The 16,554-nt window shown below is 56.2% G+C and overlaps 5 protein-coding genes across 5 annotated transcripts; 1 reads left to right on the plus strand and 4 right to left on the minus strand.

Annotated features, from left to right (window-relative positions):
* Nucleotides 1-720: 720 nt before the first annotated feature.
* Nucleotides 721-1,870, minus strand: CONPUDRAFT_169454 (uncharacterized protein). The gene is made up of 4 exons (XM_007776199.1): nucleotides 1,628-1,870; nucleotides 1,368-1,570; nucleotides 1,214-1,300; nucleotides 721-1,151 (listed from the first exon to the last, which is right to left on the minus strand). The coding sequence occupies exons 1-4, from the start codon at nucleotides 1,803-1,805 to the stop codon at nucleotides 849-851; spliced, it is 771 nt and encodes a 256-aa protein (XP_007774389.1). The 5' UTR covers nucleotides 1,806-1,870; the 3' UTR covers nucleotides 721-848.
* A 1,054-nt stretch (nucleotides 1,871-2,924) lies between these two features.
* Nucleotides 2,925-7,612, minus strand: CONPUDRAFT_112246 (glycoside hydrolase family 31 protein). The gene is made up of 20 exons (XM_007776200.1): nucleotides 7,132-7,612; nucleotides 6,936-7,071; nucleotides 6,540-6,834; nucleotides 6,299-6,456; nucleotides 6,130-6,213; nucleotides 5,872-6,069; nucleotides 5,737-5,810; nucleotides 5,569-5,669; nucleotides 5,484-5,502; nucleotides 5,367-5,419; nucleotides 5,286-5,314; nucleotides 5,165-5,228; nucleotides 4,957-5,093; nucleotides 4,816-4,887; nucleotides 4,542-4,741; nucleotides 4,213-4,415; nucleotides 4,021-4,129; nucleotides 3,784-3,959; nucleotides 3,565-3,730; nucleotides 2,925-3,508 (listed from the first exon to the last, which is right to left on the minus strand). Exons 1-20 carry the CDS (start codon nucleotides 7,271-7,273, stop codon nucleotides 2,991-2,993), a joined length of 2,934 nt encoding a protein of 977 aa, XP_007774390.1. The 5' UTR covers nucleotides 7,274-7,612; the 3' UTR covers nucleotides 2,925-2,990.
* Nucleotides 7,613-8,185: 573 nt separating this feature from the next.
* CONPUDRAFT_169456 (NAD(P)-binding protein) lies at nucleotides 8,186-9,507 on the minus strand (the record flags this gene model as incomplete). The annotated part of the gene is made up of 5 exons (XM_007776201.1): nucleotides 8,186-8,727; nucleotides 8,789-8,847; nucleotides 8,907-8,914; nucleotides 8,978-9,422; nucleotides 9,477-9,507. The coding sequence occupies 5 exons, from the start codon at nucleotides 9,505-9,507 to the stop codon at nucleotides 8,401-8,403; spliced, it is 870 nt and encodes a 289-aa protein (XP_007774391.1). The 3' UTR covers nucleotides 8,186-8,400.
* Nucleotides 9,508-10,556: 1,049 nt separating this feature from the next.
* CONPUDRAFT_140068 (uncharacterized protein) lies at nucleotides 10,557-11,318 on the minus strand. Its single transcript, XM_007776202.1, has one exon. The coding sequence runs from the start codon at nucleotides 11,047-11,049 to the stop codon at nucleotides 10,816-10,818; it is 234 nt and encodes a 77-aa protein (XP_007774392.1). The 5' UTR covers nucleotides 11,050-11,318; the 3' UTR covers nucleotides 10,557-10,815.
* Nucleotides 11,319-11,488: 170 nt separating this feature from the next.
* Nucleotides 11,489-16,354, plus strand: CONPUDRAFT_112253 (uncharacterized protein). Its single transcript, XM_007776203.1, has 9 exons — nucleotides 11,489-11,717; nucleotides 11,769-11,832; nucleotides 11,899-12,528; nucleotides 12,602-12,739; nucleotides 12,800-12,921; nucleotides 12,998-15,443; nucleotides 15,504-15,672; nucleotides 15,732-15,922; nucleotides 15,992-16,354. Exons 1-9 carry the CDS (start codon nucleotides 11,695-11,697, stop codon nucleotides 16,193-16,195), a joined length of 3,987 nt encoding a protein of 1,328 aa, XP_007774393.1. The 5' UTR covers nucleotides 11,489-11,694; the 3' UTR covers nucleotides 16,196-16,354.
* The last annotated feature ends 200 nt before the right edge of the window (nucleotides 16,355-16,554 follow it).

Raw genomic sequence — 16,554 nt, forward strand, 5'->3', positions numbered from 1 at the left:
AATGTCGGGAGATCATAATAGACGCCAATGGTGTCATCACTAACATGGACAGTGGAGCAGCAAGAAGACATCGGGTGCATGTTCGGAACTGGGTATGAATGACAAAGTTAGCTGAAGAGCCGTGGATTGAATAGACGGTGATTCAGTGAGAGGTAGGGTTGAGACATGATGAGAACAAAAGTGGAGCAAGACAAACATGTACAATTGAAAGCCGAGGATGTGCTTAATGATACGGAGAGATTCCTAAGCCAAGTCAACAACATCAGTTTGGCTGTCCCAACCTGGGTGCTAAATACATATGCGTTCAGGGCAGACCGCTCCAGGCTGTACCAAGTGGGAGTTGACTCTCGTAAAGGATAATCACACACCTGCTCAAAAGAAGGAGACCGATGTGTCAGCCAAACGTCAAGCTGTAGGGGGTTAATATTTTAATTACGAACCCTCGGGCGTTCCTACAGAGTATACTGCGAAAAGTAAGCGCCGACAACTATTGAGGCTGGTACGCGCATTTATACCATGTGTGAGGTTGATCGATCTGTTCAGCTTAACGTTCACTCAGCTCTCCGCTGATCAGCTCCTTTAATATTTTAATACTAGCACTAGTGAACGACTCTTGCTCGGTAACTTCCCATGCCACACGGCCTCGATCCTAAGGGATATGACTTACGCCCGGGCGTCAAGTGTTTCAAAGGTGACAGTCAAATAACTCTATAAGACTCGTGCAAGACTGGCACATTTCAGAAGAACTATTGCATGATATGGGCTGGATGTTCATAAAGAACTCTATTCGTCATCTGCTAAACGTACTACAACATGAGGACACATTGAAGGTATAGCAAATTCGTATTCTAAGTATACCAAAGCGCATTAAAAGCAAGAAAGCGAGCCCATGACTCAATCCAATGGCAACGACCGAACGACCAGATCTGTAGAAAGATTAAAGAAAAACAAGAAAGTCTATGTCTGGAAAAGGCATCTTCGTGAGCCTTTGATTCCCCTTGACGGTTGATTAGAGTTGGAGAAGGGTGCCGAGAACGTTGAGGCCCAGCAGCCCGAGGGTGCCACCGAGACCTTGGAGGAGGGGCGTGAGGGAGACCAGGAGGCCGCCGACGAGCCCAAGGACAATCGAGAGGACAGAAGAGAGCAGGAGACTGAAAGGGTCGTGATTATTTGAGTCGGGATAATTAAACACGTTATACAACGTGAAGGCTCACCCAACGGATAACAAGAGAGAACCAAGAGCAGTGCTCAGCGGTACATCGCCCGAGCCATGGGCAACGCCGAGCCCGTTGACGAGAGTCTAGGCGAGGTCAAGCGTTAGCACGACTAAACGAAGTCAGATGGACGTTAATAGGAGAGGGACATACAGATATGTCTCCGGCCAAATGCGAGGCGAGCTCGGGAACGCTCAGCTGAGAAGAACCGTCGGCGGACGAGAGGAGCTGGCTCAGGGGAGCTCCGGAGTTCTGAAGGCCTGTAACGCCAGTGTGGAGGGCCTGAAGAGACTTCTGGATGCTCTGGAGCTTGGGCAGGATAGTTTCCGTCGTCGCGGTGCTGGAGTTGAGGGACGCTGCGAATATGCAGATGCGTCAGTCACAGTTTCCTCTGCAGAATTGTGGACACTTACTGAAAGACTGAGCCTGTGGGGTGATCTTGGTGAACGCGGCGGTCCAGAGGGACAAGATTGACTCGTTAGACTGCTGGGCAGCAGCCACTTGGGCTTCGGTCTCTGCCACGGGGGCAGCGACAGTGAAAGCGGCGAGGGAGACAGTGAGAGCGGCAGACGCGATGGTGAAGAAGCGCATGGTGATCGGCGGGTGTTGGGCGATTGGGGAGAGGTGATTTGTGGAATTGATCGGAGAGGTAAGCTGAGATGCTTGAGGATGATTGAAGTCGATGCAGACTGTAGGTCGAAGACGACCAGCTTTTATGCATCCTAGGCGGTACCTCCGCGGTCACACTAGTTCTTGAAATCTTGATTCCTATTAGACCGAAGCGATTAGGTTGCGTGCTTTTGGGTGCTTCGTACCAGCCAATGCAACTCCAAGTGTGAGAAATACTGGCTTGGGAAGGCTTAGTTCCGTTGGAATCCTGCAGGTCTTTGTGGCGCTGGACAGAGAGGTAATGCTCACACCTCACGAGTTCCACTCGGTATCGTAGAATCGGATTGGTAGCAGGATTAGTAATGAACCCTATTTTACAGAACCGCTGGACATACTAGTATGCTGAAAGGACGAACATGGGTGATGCGACGAACGTACAATTCGAAAGTTGCACTGGCTGACGTTGAATTCCTGGGCGCTAGCACACAGAGCGTTTCCAAGGAAGCAATGAGGATTACACATCCGGAAACAGCCTCTCGCGGCGATCAAATCCTTGTCTCCGGTGGTCGTAATTTGGGCTGGCGAATTACGCAGATCAGAACGGGTTCACAGGATCTTTTCCTTGGTTCTTGGGCTGGAAATGGCCTAGGTCACCGCGTATAGCTGGTACACGAGAGAAGAAGAAAAACGTGATCAACTCGCGAGATGCAAGGCGCCACAAAGAATGTAGTTGCTATTTTCGCGCCAGCCCGCGGAGTCTTCTCATCCCTAGCAAAAACCATCAGCAAGGGCTCAAGCGCTAATCTGAACTTCCGGAAAAGCTAGTCAGAATACCCAAAGCTGCCGAGGTGGCGGACTTGGAAGTCGCGACTATAAATAGTATTTGGTACGCTGGTTCCGAACATGCTGCCGTTTCCGTTCTGCTGCTTAGCCTGATCGCGAAGGTGGCTGGCACTGGAACCAAAAATCCAGTGATTCGTCAAAGACAAGTGGATGAACACGATAGGTGATGCAACGCCACACCTCCGAAGCTGGTGCCATGTATTCTCTAGCACCGGGGTATTGCGCACCGTCTCGATGTCTGAATACGCAAAATCAGGAATTTAAGTGTGCTAAAAATTCGTTACATTACGTCGAGGGGGTACTAAAAATAATCAAATTATGACACTAATGCCAGTTCACCGTCGCCCCCTCATTCAAATCCAAGCCCAAGTTGCTTAGAACGAGCTCCTCCGTCGCTGGCAGGTATGTGAAGTTGCCCACTGCCCGGCCCTGCACGCTCACACCACTCGGCTTCTGTGCAACACCGAGCACCGTGATCGTCTCCAGCTTCTGAGCGACGTCGTACGCGCCCTCGCTCTGGATCCGGAACTGTCCGGGGTTCGCGACGAACGTGAGCGTACGGCTGTCTCCCGGCGGGTAGCTCTCCCCGTCGTCGACGTACGCCGTGCCGAACGCGCCACCGGCCGCCGAGAGCGAGACGAGCAGCGCATAGGGGCCCAGGCGCGTTTCGTAGATCGTGTACGCGGGCTCCTGGTGCAGCAAGAGCGCGGAGCCGTCCCGGATGTGCGCGTTGATGGTGCTGATTGGCGCCGGGAGCGTTGTGGTCCCGCCAGACGTGGCGTTAACGGCGGCGTGCGTCCACCAGTCACGCCAGGTGACGTTGCCGCGGCCGGGAAAGATGGCTGATTCATATTTATGAGCTTCTTGGTCAGGACAGATTGCGGTAAGATATACGTACCGTCAACAGTAGTCGCTCCGGGCTCAAGTACGGGAGTGACGAGGATGTCACTCCCAATGAGCCACTGCTTATCCACGGCGAAGAGCTCCGGCTCGTTCGGGAACTCGTACCACAGGGCGCGGACGGGTGGGGTTCCAGCCGTAGACGAGTTCGCAAAGAGGGTGTACTAACAACAGCATTAAGCAGTGCAGAGACGCACCGGGGAATGGTCAAACTCACCCAGTAAGGAAGCATAGAATACCGCGCAGCAATAGCAATACGCGACGCGTTGGCGACGCTGTCCCACCTGTACGGCTCCTGGGACAGGGCACCGTAGGTGTTGTGGTTCCTGTAGAACGGCACGAACGCGGACATCATCATCCACCGGTTGCACAGCTCCTCATCGGCGTTCCTGTCTAAAAGCCCAAACGTTATGCGGTCAGATGGGGTATGAGAGTAGCACAAAAGTACTCGTACTAAAGCCACATGTATCGGGTCCCACCATCGGTATCTGGTACAGCTGGAACTGCAGAATACCCTGGATGCTGTAGTACATGTTTTGCCATGTGCTGTTGTTGTCGCCCAGCTATAAAGCAAATCGTAAGCACCGAATTTTTCACGCAGCACAGATCCCTTATGGATTTGATAAACACGGGACGAAAAACTCACCCAATGGCCAGTCCACTTGCCCGAGGACGGGAACGTCGAGCGGGAGATCAAGAACGGCCGCTTACCCGGCAGGACAGTCTGCACGGCGTGGTGCGTCGCTTTCTCCTCCATGAGGCCCCACATGCTGTGCACGTCCAGCTCGGCGTAGCCTCCAGCGTGCGTCGCGTTTGTCGCGATCGTGTGTAAGTTGAGTCCGCCGTAGGCTATTGTGGTGCGTTAGCGATTGGTCGATTGCAGCATGAGTTGTGTCACGAAAGAAGGCCATAAGGAGGTAAAGAGGGAAAGAAAAGGGGAAAGGGAATGCAACAAGAAAAAGAGTGGCAACATACAATTATGAACTGCATACGGCGGACTATTTAGGTCAACACCAGGCTCGTCGCCCGCGCCAACGCCGCGCCCGTTACGATTGACGATGGACATCCTCTTCTGAGGGCCAATGCTGCTGGAATCGGAGCCGCTGGCGCACGAGTTGGTGCTGGTGCCGTTGACGGTCATGTTCCCGCTCTTCCCGGAGAGCGTATCGTTGTAGCTGCGCAAACGTTATCATAAGATTGCGCAACGCCGGTGCATGCATATGATCGACGGAAGAGGGGAGCAACACACCATTCCGGCCATCCCTCGACAGAGGTTGCGCCTACGTACGGCTGTATGTCCGAGAGATTCGCTCCCGTGCCGCTGTGTTTGGCCGCAGACAATGAGCTCGGAGAACCCATACCGGAAATGGAAGAGGAAAAGTATGCGTACCAGGAATAAAAGCAAAACGTGCTGAGCTCGTTCATGTCCAGCCATATCCCGTCGAACGTGATGCCGCTGTCGCTCCAATTCTGGAACGCCTGTGTCCACCACGCCTCCGTGTTGGGTGCAAACCAGTCCGGGAAGCCCTAGAGAGCAAAATTCACGCTGAGCCACGTCCTAGGATAGAACAACATCAAAAGATAAAACGAGGGCTTACGGTGTATCCGGGCCAGACCTGGCCGATGTACATGGACCCGTCGGGGTTCTTGATCCATACGTCTCTAGGATGGAGGTGAGCACAGTAGCGCTAATAACGGTAGGGTGATGGAGGTCCTTACTGTTCGACTCCGCTGGTATATGTGTCATACTAGTAACGTCAGTCATCCAAAAGAATGAGCGGCGCAAGACAGATTGCTCACCACGTCCGTTGAGTTCGCTGTAACAGCCACGGCTGCGTCCACGATCGGGATATCTGCGTCGTAAATACTGTGAATATCCTGGATGCACACACTCTGAGCAAAAAAGGAGGGACTGACAATGTTGATGATTCGAAGCCTAGACACGCGCACAGAACACGGCGTTAGCAACCGACACTAAGTGTGGACACATCAAAAGACGCACCAGTTCTGCGATGAACTCCCTCATTTCGTCACCTGGGAAGCTCACAGGATCGGACGTAAAATCGCGGAACACTTGGAACAAGTCGATGTCGTTCCACTGGGCTGCGGTACGTGCCAATTCGAATCAGCCATATCGTCCTTGCGTCCATGAAAACAAAAAATGACGTACTCTCCAAAGGAATATCCGCCGCCCGCATCGCCTTGACGACCTCTCGCGTCTCCGAGATGTTATGATACCCCCACCTTTCCAAAAACGTGTCAGGGAATAGCAGGGAGGGCAAACAAGAGATCGCAGAGAACGGACCTGCAGAGATGGAACCCGAACCCCCATGCGGGCTGCCACAACGGGTACCCGATAAGCGCGCCGTACTGCTCGATGACGCTGCCCGCAGTCGGCCCCGCAAAGAAGTAGAAGTCGAGCGTGCCGCCGATAACGCGGTACTCGATCAGGGATACGTTTGAATCGGGCGGGGTCGTGAGGACGACGTCCATCGCGTTAGAGCTGGGCATGATGGTTAGATTCTTGGAGAGTGGGGGACAAGGGTGACAGGGCAAGACGCACCTCAGGAGCAGGACGCCGTTCGTCGAGGACGTCCCCGTGCTTTCGTCATATCTGTGTTCCATGTAGATCGGGTGCGAGCCGTACCTAAGAGAGTCAGGTAATAATGTAACCACAAACACGCCCGCGTCAGAATCAACAATCAACTTCAAGTCCACAGCTAAAGACGCACATGCTCTGATCGACGGGATCGCCCATATCGCTCGCCCAGAACGCATGCAGCGTCCCGTTCTCGCCGGGGTCGGCGCCGATGTCGCGCCTAAACCCGCTGCTCGCGATGACCTCGCCGAGACCGTAGACGTTCGTGCCCTTCGGCAGGGCGGATGCGATCTGCACGAACAAATCATCACCTTTAGTTAGCTTCATTCATGATCACACTCCCCACATGTTTGTGGAAGGCCCGAGGCACGCACCTGGAGATACTGGTCCTCGAACACGAGCTCGAACCCGTCTAAGTTTACGCTAGACCCGCCCGCAGGCGTCGACGCGATCGGCGTCGCAGGCAGCGAGCGCGTGCGTGTGTCGAACAACGGCATCGCGTCCGGCTGTGAGCGCCGCGTGATCCAGAACGCGAACGGCGACGCGTCGTAGCTGAACTCGAGGTCCGAGGTGGTGGTGTGCGACTGGGTCGGCGGCGCGGGGCGCGCGACGACGGTGTCGGGGATGGTGAATTGGTTTTTGGCGGTGTCGTAGATGTGGACGTGGAGTCTATGGGTTAGTGCGGGTTTATGTTAGCGTACTGGTAGAGTAGAGTAGTTGGGGAGGTGGTATGGGGAGGGCAAGTGCGAGATGCGGGTGAAGGCGCGTACCTGGATTCTGTCTCATACACGACCTCGATCGTCAGATTCGCGATATCCTTCCCAAAGGCATTGCACGCGTCTCCAGCCAAGCTGAGCGAAGCCGTGATCCCGTGCTCGTTGTGCGAGAGGTTCTGCAACGTGTATCCTGTGCTCCGTTGTCAGTCCTCTCCTCTGTTGTAGTGGAAGCTTGAGCAGGAGAAATCACCAGGACAGTTTGTGACGTTCCCCGAGAACGTCGACGTGCCGTTGCCGTTGGCGCTTGCCGTGTCGAACGAGGGCGTGGCGGTATTACCCCAAGCCGTCGACGAGGCGGCGAGGAGGACCGAAACGACGCTTGTGAGAAGCATCGCAGGGACAGTTCGCCTATATGCTCTTCTTTCTTCTTCGAAGTTGCGCTGCTGCGTCGCAGGTTCAAGTGTTAAGCAATAGATGAAATTTGGCTCGAGGCGCCCCACAGCTTTATACGCTCAAGCCTCAAGCCCTTCCAAGTTCCAAGCCAGGGCCGGGGGGGATGATCATCCTGCGGGGAATGTACCCGGGCTCAGTCGAGACAGGTCGAGACGTGATGTGCACCGGGGAGACAAGGTCCGGGGGAGCTTTGGACGGCGGACGCTGCTCCGAGTCCAACTGTCCGCGTGGGTGAGCGTGGTCGATCCCAGGACGTCACCGGTTGCGGTGGAGACTTGGCGTGTCTCGGTCATCTGATGATCTGAGTGAGCGGCCGAATTGAACATCCCTGACAGTCAGACGCCTGGCGTAGTGTAGCTAGCCGCACTGCTCGCGACACATTCGGCGACGCGTTGATGGCCGAGGGCAATGTTGTTAGGCAGGTGACGGAAGGATCATAGTGACGGTCGGGGAGAGTTAGTTGTATGACAGGAAAACACGGGGCCAGTGAAGGTGCGCTTGAGGGCAGGTTGAGACAGGTCGAGACGCGTCTCGAACACATAGTTAGCGAGCTGTAGATCTCTAAAAAGATAAAACAGAGCCACGAAGCCTTGCACGAAGCAATCATAAAACAGGAGAAAAAATGGGCGAACAGAAGAAGACCTAGGTGTACAAGGTTCTTAGTGAATTGTCGAAAACGCTCCAAAAGGGTGAGCTGTTAGCACGTTCACATGTAGGCTTCATCCAATAACTCGTATCTTCAAAATTATGGTAGGCTTTTGTTGACCTTTGTTTGTCGTTTTGATATGAGGGTTTCCTTTTTGATCTTGGCCTGCCATGCTTATCCCGAATAAATCCCGAACGTGGTTGAACGACACTTTGCTGGTGATACGTGCAATTACCTATGGTGCGTTTTTTTCCTCAGCTAAGCCCTTGGGAAACTTTTGATATGCTGTAGCGGTGTGAGCTCGAGCTCATTGATATTGCTAACTTCGATAGAAAGTGCCGGAGCGTAGCTCGGTGTGTCTTGTGTTACATTCAGATTTTGTTACAGTACGATGCATACTACAGTCTTCGTAAACAAAACTCACGACGCCGTACCCTCCAAGTATATCCCATCGGACCACTTCTCCCAATCATCCGCCGTCTTCCCAAGCGCCTTCGCCTTATCCCGCAGCGCAGCAATGACGTGCCAATGCAACGGAAGCCTGAGCGGCGGGTCTTCGAGGTGCGTTACCTTTTCGATGATCTCTACGGCCTTGATCGGGTCTCCGTCTGGGAAATCCTCGCAAGCCAACTTTATAAATTGGGATCCGGGCATGGACGGGTCAGCATATGCGGGGTGCTGCTGGACGTGGATGATGTTGGTTCCGAAGATCGCGGTGCGAAATGGGCCGGGTTCGATCATGGTTATCTAGTAGTACGCTGAGTGCTAGGGGAAACAATCGATGCAACGTTGGAATGAGGAGACGCACTTTGATGTTCCAGTCTGGACTCAGCTCTTGGGCGACGGACTCGGTTAAACCCTCTAGCGCTGCGCAAGACTTAGATCCCAGCCAGGTAGATGACATCAACGGAGATAGGCAGACGAACCATGTTTCCTACACAAAAGAGAGTAGTAAAGTGTCAGAGTCGGTGCATCATCCCATAAGGTGACCACGTACGATGCAGTGTAATGGGCATTAGCGGGAGTGCCAATCAGCCCTGCACGCGACGACACCTGGAGCAACCTCCCACCACGCGGGCTGTTCACCTCCCGAAATACCCTGATCGCCTCTTTCGTGACGTGCGTTGCACCCCAGAAGTTAACCTCCATAACACGCCTCGCCGTCTCGTCGTCCACCGACTCCAGCTCGCCGACGCAGAGCTGGCCCGCATTGTTGAAGACGACGTCAACACGACCGAATGCCTCAATACCTCTTTCGAAAGCATCGTGCACGTCCCGAGCTTTGGTCACGTCAAGCTTGAGCACGAGAAGACGGCTTGACGGGTACGCAGAAGTGAGGTCAGATAAGACCTCTGGTCTACGCAAGGTGGCGATAACGATGTCTCCTTTCTTAAGGAGGAGCTCTGTCATATGACGTCCAAAGCCAGTGGACGCACCCGTGACTAGAAGGAAATGCATGCGTCAACAGCCGTTTCATAGTATGATTGTGAGCTCACCGAGCCAAACGCGAGGCTGAGTGGTGTTCATGGGAGAGATGTCCGTGAGTCCATGTTTTGCTGTGAGCTATTTATCCCTCCGCCCCACACTGCTTAAGGTTCTCGTTGGAAATGAGTCACTGATAAGCTAAGTAGATTAACCGCACTCCTGTCGCACGGAATTGAGGCAAACTGTGCGAAGAGATTGAGTCAGTGGATTAAATTAGCCTCCAGACAATTTGCAAACAGACACGCCGCTGACGCAAATGAAAAGAACAATGTGCGTCAGCTGTTGGTCATCGGAGGAAGCATAGAACATAAAAATGTGATCCCACTTGCTGGTCCGTCGAAGGCGCAGACCGTTAAGACGTTAAAAACCTCACCCGTTCGCGACCTCTCCGAGTCCAGGTTCACAGTACGAGAGCGAACGCAATGCGGAGCAATTCGTCCGAACCTCAAGCAGAGGGCCAAGCAGAGGGTCATAGCAACCACGATACCGAAGCAAAATGCATTCAAAGACGACGTCAAACGGAGTTACAGAGGTGACCAACAGGATGAGATAAAGTCTCAGAAATAAACATGGACCGCAGACAAAGCTGCTACCACAGGTATGTAGGCCAGATATCTACAAGCAAGCGCTTGACATTGAAAGCCGCCGTAACAAATAGACCAGACTAGTAAACGAGAAAGTGCAGCAGCGAAAGGGTATAAGTGACGGTCACTGGACCTATAAACGCGTCCGCATCAGTGCCCGACTAGATCGACCGTTATGACGAGACTTGCCACTGGCAAAGCAGCTGAGCTAAGCATGGACATCTAGTCGCCGAGGATGCTGAGCTCCTGACGGACGTCGAGCTTCTGGGTGAGCCCGCCGGTGGTTTGGCCGGCCCCCCCAGTGAGCCCTCCGAGATCGGTGAGGCCACTAAGGCCGCTGCCCTGGGTGAGGCCACTGACAGTTTGGTCGAGTTCTTGCTCGAGGCCGGAGCCAGCGTCGGTGAGCCCACCGAGCTGGGGCGCGGGGACGGGGGCAGCGGCTGCGAAGCCGATGAAGAGGGCGGCGAGGGTGATGAGGGAGAAGGAGCGCATTTTGTGGTGTGTAAAGGATTGACTAGGGTTGAGGATGTTGAAAAGACGGTGGGGGGCAAATTAGCCTGGGTGGATTTGCGGTGGTGGGCGGAGAAACGATCGAAGAGCTGGAGAGGTTCTGGCGTTGGGGGCAGGTTTTATAGATAGCTCGCCGAAGCGCTGGATGGTCCGGATACGGGTTGCATGTACGGTATAGGAGTAGAGTTTGATGCGGCTGTAGGACGTCGTGAAGAGCATGGATTTTGACAATTGAAGCGCGCCGGGCGTTTAATAATTATTGACCGCAGTCGAAATCATGGTGATTCCTTTGGCGGCGGTACCTGGCAAATGGCAGAGGACGCGTCTTACGCAGAAGCCCAGGGACCAGAGTGACAAAAGAGGGGACCATGAATTCCAGAACGACTTCGGTTAGACGCTCGACACAAGTAGAACAAAGGCACATTGCAAAAAGACTGGCGATGGGGATCCTATTACCAGTCCGTGTGTACGATGGCTTCATCAAGTTCATCAACTCGGAGGGAAGGAATTCGTTACAGTAGCACCTCGGATATCTGCGCCGTTGCTAGGAATATGCGGAGATCGATGCACGTTCCATCTCCTACCCGTAGAAGACGGGACTCGATGGTAAACATCAGATGGGGAGCACTAGTGATCAGAAAGGAGGTACAAGCATCTGAGGAGAGCAGTAGATCCTTGATGGTAAGTACATCCTGAGACTGAGCGCGAGCAGCAAGGGACACGCCTTAGGCCTTAGCTAGACCTGAAGCTGAAGACTCCCTTGAGGTCAAGAGACAGAGGAGAAGAGCAGGACATCGGATGCAAATACCGTGGGAAGACGCGGTAAGTCACAGTCACGTGCACATCATCGTTACCTGTGACTCCCGTCAACGTCCACTGTCGTTTCCCTGTCCGCGACTTGGAACGGGCAACGATGGCGTTCTTCGACGGCGTCAACTACCACCTCGCCACGTCGATACCATACCGGCAGCGCACCGAAATTGCCTCGCTGCTCGACAACAACGGCGGCGTGCGCACTGACCCCGCGAGCCCGCACCTCACGCACGTCATCACCAATACCACCCGCTATGAGGGCCACGAGCGCACGAGCAGGGAGGGCGTCGCGCTCGTCACGCCGCTGTGGGTGGAAAAGACGATGGTGCTCAATAAGACTATGCTGTGCGTTGCTCGTTTCCCTTTTGTCGTGGACGTCGCTGATGTGGAATGCAGCCCTCGATATTACTCCCCTGACCCCGCCATGATCTTCTCAGGCATCGTAGGCTGCGCAACAGACGTACGCCTCTCCCCCACCGCCCTCCCACATCACGAAACTAACACGCGCTCATCCCCACCCCACCAGATCCCCGCTCCCGACGTCGAAGTCCTCTCCGCGGGCATCTGCGCGCTCGGCGGCCAATGGCGCATCGGCCTCACAAAGGACGTCACGCACCTCTTCGCGGTGCACACCGGCACGGACAAGTACGCGACCGCGATGCACTTCCGGCACATGACGCGCACGCACGTCGTCGCGCCGCACTGGTTCGAGGACTCGGTCAGGATCGGCGCGTGTATGCCCGAGGGCGCGTATGAGTGGCCCGAGCCGAGGGTTATGCAGCCGGGCTTTGTGGTGGGTGCGGACGGGGCGGGGGTGGATGAGAATGGGAGGAGGGCGAAGAGGGTGAGGAGGAGTGGTGTGGACGGTGCGGAGGAGGGTGTGGAGGGCGAAGGGGACGGGAATGCGGACGGAAGGGAGGCGCATCCGCCGGTGTGGGCGGGGAAGAAGGTCATGCTTTCGGCATCGCTCGGGCTGAACGAGCGCGCGCGCGAGTCGATCGAGGAGCGGATACGCAGCGGCGAGGGCCTCCCTGTGCGCGTCGAGGCGAGGAGCGGGCTCGACGACGAGGACGAGATCGACGAGGCGGAGGGGCGCGCGGCAGAGGACTGCGATGTGCTTGTGACCAAGTATCGCAGCGGGAAGGCGTATTTTAAGGTGAGTGTCGCGTTCTGCTTCGTCGTTGACGACGCTTTCTTCTGCTGACTGCGTTGCTTTTCGCCGCACGTAGGCATTAAGAAAAGGTATCCTTATCGGTACATTATCCTGGTTCTTCAACGTATCCGCATCTGGCACAATGTCGTCGGCGATGGACAGCCTGCTGTGGTACCCCACCCCGCGACTGCCTATCAGCGGGTTCGAGGGCATGGTAAGCCGCAGCACACCCGCGCTTCGTATGATGTCAGCGACCTGAATGGCAATGCTACAGCAAATAACTATCACGAACTACACCGGGCCTGTGCGCGACTACCTCAAGCGCCTAATCGAGCTCACGGGCGCGGAGTTCACGCCGCAGATGAGCGCGTCGAATAAGGTGTTGATCGCGGGATAGTAAGCAGCCTCTTTCGCGCGCTGTTTCTCCAAGTTGCTCACGCAAGTTTTTGTGTTTTTGCGCGGTGCTACGTAGTCAACCCTCGCCAAAGGCGCAGCGCGCGCTGACGTGGTCTATTCCGATCGTGAACCATACGTGGCTCGAGGACTGCTTTGTGCAGTGGCGGTGGGTTCCTCTTTCTCTCTTCCTTTCTCTTCTTCCATTTGCCTTTCCATTTGTCATTTTCCCTTTTGCTTTCACTCCTCCCTTGCTCTCCTCTTCATCTGTCCCCATCCCTGTCCCCGTCCTATCCTCATCCGACTCAAAACTGACGCTCCCTGCACTCGTGCGTATATACAGAAACCTAACCGTCGGTAGCGAGCGCTACGTCGTCTTCCCGCACGGCGTCGACTTTGGACAGCTGCTCGCCGAGGCGGAGGGCAAGAACGGCATCATCGGGTGTCGTTCCGTGTTGCCCGTTGACGATGTCGAGGCTGAGGAGAAGCGCGATCGGGAGGCGAGGGAGGTGCTGAGGCGCGCGAGGGAGAGGGCGGAGGCGAGGGCACGGGCGAGGGCAGGGGCGCTCGATGGGGATGGGGAGGAGGTGGAGGTGGAGGTGGATGCGATGGAGGGTGTTGATGGGCGGCCGGCCCGCGTGGCGAGGTCGCCGCAGAAGGTGCCGGAGACGGTCAAGTCGTCGTCGTCGCCTGTGCGGGCGGCTGCTCGCACTACCACCGTTACTCCACGGAAGTCAACGTCGCCCAGCAAGCCGAAGCCCGTGGTTATTGTTGCGACACCCGCAAAGGCAGCGCCGGGCGTCGCGGCGCGCATGAAGACGCGGTCGCCCGCGAAGCCGGTGGTGTCTGCGATTGGGATGTCGGAGAGCATGCGCGAGGTGGAGGATGATTTGCGGATGGATGTTGATGCGGACGAGGATGAAGAGGAAGATGACGACGCGCCGCTGGAGAGGGCGCCGACTCCCCCATCGCCGTCGAAGAGGAAGCGGGGCATGCAGCCGAAGACGCAGTCGCCGGTGAAGCTGCGGGCTGGCGTGGCGGAGCGCGAGGATGGAGACGAGGAGGATGAGGATGGCGATGGCGATATCCAGATGATCGAGCCTGTGCATAAGGGCAGAGTTACGCGGTCTTCGCCGAGGAAGACGGTGCGGAGGGAGGTGCGCTCTGAGACGGAGGAGGAAGACGATGATGATGACGATGAGATTCCGGAGAACTTGACGAAGAAGGCGCGCGAGCAGCAGCAGCAGCAGCAGCAGCGGAAGACGCAGACGCAGACGAAGAAACCGACAACGGCGGGTCGCAGGGCTGTGCGCTCCGACTCTGAGGAAGAAGGCGAGGAGCCAGCGCCAATGCCAAGGCGCGCAAGCACCTCCAAGGCGAAGACCGCGAGCCCTGCGAAGGGCTCGTCGCGGAAGAAGGCAGCGCCGACGGAGACATCCGATTCGGAGGTGTACAAGAGCCCGCCGAAGGCGAAGGCGCAGGGCAGGACGACGGTGGCGTCCCGGATGAAGGCGAGGGCGAAGGCTACGCCGGAGTCTGAGGACGGGTACGAGATTTCGGTCGGGGAGGTGGCGCCGCCGCCCGCGCCCAAGCCGAAGTCGAAGGCGCAGGGCGGCTCTAGGTCGCCGGCGAAGACGAAGGTGAGGGGTAAGCTGGTGTCCGAGGAAGAGGAGGAGGAAGAGGAGGAGACGCGCTCGCCGTCGCCACCGAGGCCGCCTGCTAAGGTCAAGAGCGCGCTGCGGAAGAGCGGGTCGTCGTTCATGGACGCGGTGGTCATCACCACGCCTTCGCCGCGCAAGAAGGCGAAAGCTGCTGCCGATGCTGGAGCGGGCAAGCGCGACCGGGCGGGCTCGCTGCGTGCTGGCGCGGCTGAGTCGAGCGCGAAGGAGTCGCCGCGGGCGAGGCGCGGGCAGCCGTCCCCTGCGCCCAAGAGTCCTGCGAAGAGCAAGCGCAAGCGCGATGCGGAGGAGGCAGAGGAGGAGGAGGAAGCCGAAGCTGAAGTCATCGTCGACACCACCTTCGCGGACGCCGAGACGTCGTACACGGTCGCGTTCACTCAGGGGAACGGCCGCGCGCGGCGGAGCGCGGCTGCGAAGGCGACGACGAAGCTGCACGATGTGATTATGCCGGATGTGGTGAGCTTCGAGAAGGAGCGGAAGAACGCGCGGAGGCGCGGGTCGGAGGCGTATGGTTACCAGGAGAGCGAGCGGAGCGAGTATGTCGAGTCGGAGAGGACGAGTGCTGTTGGTGGGGGCGCGGGGAAAGGCAAGGGGAAGCGGGGGAGAGGGGAGAATGGGGACGGGGATGGGGAGGACAGTGATGTGCATGAGATGCCGCCGCCGACGGCGTCGAAGGCGAGGGCGGCTAAGCGGTCCAAGAAGGATGCGGACGAGGAGAAAGAGGAGGAAGAGAAAACTTCGCGTGCCAAAGGCGATGCAAACGCACAGAGTGCAAGTGCGAGCCCGTCGAGGAAGCAAGTTACGATATTGACGACGGGAGTGACGCTATCTGATGATGTTCAGAAGGTTAGTGGCTCTCTATCTTTCTTTTAATCGTTAATGCTGATCTTACCTTTCACTTCTCAGCGCCTATCAAAGCTCGGCGTGCGGACCACGCAGACGGCGGCGCAGTGCACGCATCTCGTTGTCAAGAATGTTGTGCGCACCGAAAAGTTCCTATCGGCTATGGCTGTCGCGCCATTCATCGTCACCGAGGAATGGGCCAAGGATTCGGCAAAGGCTGGGACCCTGTTACGTGCGTTCCTTCTCTCCTCTCTAGGTCTGGCAGTATTGATTGACTGGGTACGGCCACAGCGGAGGACAAGTACTCCATCTCGGACAAAACATCCGAGAAGAAATGGAACTTCAAGCTCGCGGACGCGCTCGAGCGCGCCAAGGACGGCGGCGGTACGCGCCTCTTCAGGGGCATGGTGTTCTACGTCACGCCCAAAGTCCCCATCGACACCAAGCTGCTCAAAAACGTTGTCGCATCTGGCGGTGGTGCGGTGCGTTCACTTTTCCTCCCCCTATAGCCTGTCCCTAAGCACGAATATTAATGGGCCCGTTGATGACAGGTCCAAACCGCGTCGCCCACCGTGCGCTCGCTCAAGGGCAAGGAAAACCGCTACGTCGTCTCGTGTCCGGAGGACATCTCGATATGGCGTCCGATCGCGCAGGAGGGGTACCCGGTGTACACCGCCGAGATGCTGCTCCTCGCCATTCTGCGGCAGGAGATTGGGTGGGAGGACAAGAGCACGAAAGTGCCCGGGTCGTATTAGAGAAGAAGAATAAAAACCTGACATGTCAGTTTTGCATCACCTATTATAGCTTAATAAGCGCTCGCGCTGGAGGTGTCGGGCGCGTGTGTTGTTTTCGTATGTACATTGCTTTCTTTGTTGCTTTTTGCTGCTATTGGATTTCGATGCGCTTGCTTGTGGAATAGGCTCCGCTATCACGATCTTCTTCATGTTCGGCTGACACAGCCGTCTCTGAGCGTCACCCTCTTCAGGGTTCCCTACTTCATCCATCAACGAGACAAAGTGAGTGGAGCATTGTTCCGGGGCTATGGCGACGTTCTTTTTTTCTGTTTTTACTTCATTGGTCATTGCTCTTTCGGTCCGGCCTGTCACGAGCACCA

The sequence above is a fragment of the Coniophora puteana genome, assembly GCF_000271625.1.
Source record: "Coniophora puteana RWD-64-598 SS2 unplaced genomic scaffold CONPUscaffold_16, whole genome shotgun sequence".
Lineage (NCBI taxonomy): Eukaryota > Fungi > Basidiomycota > Agaricomycetes > Boletales > Coniophoraceae > Coniophora > Coniophora puteana.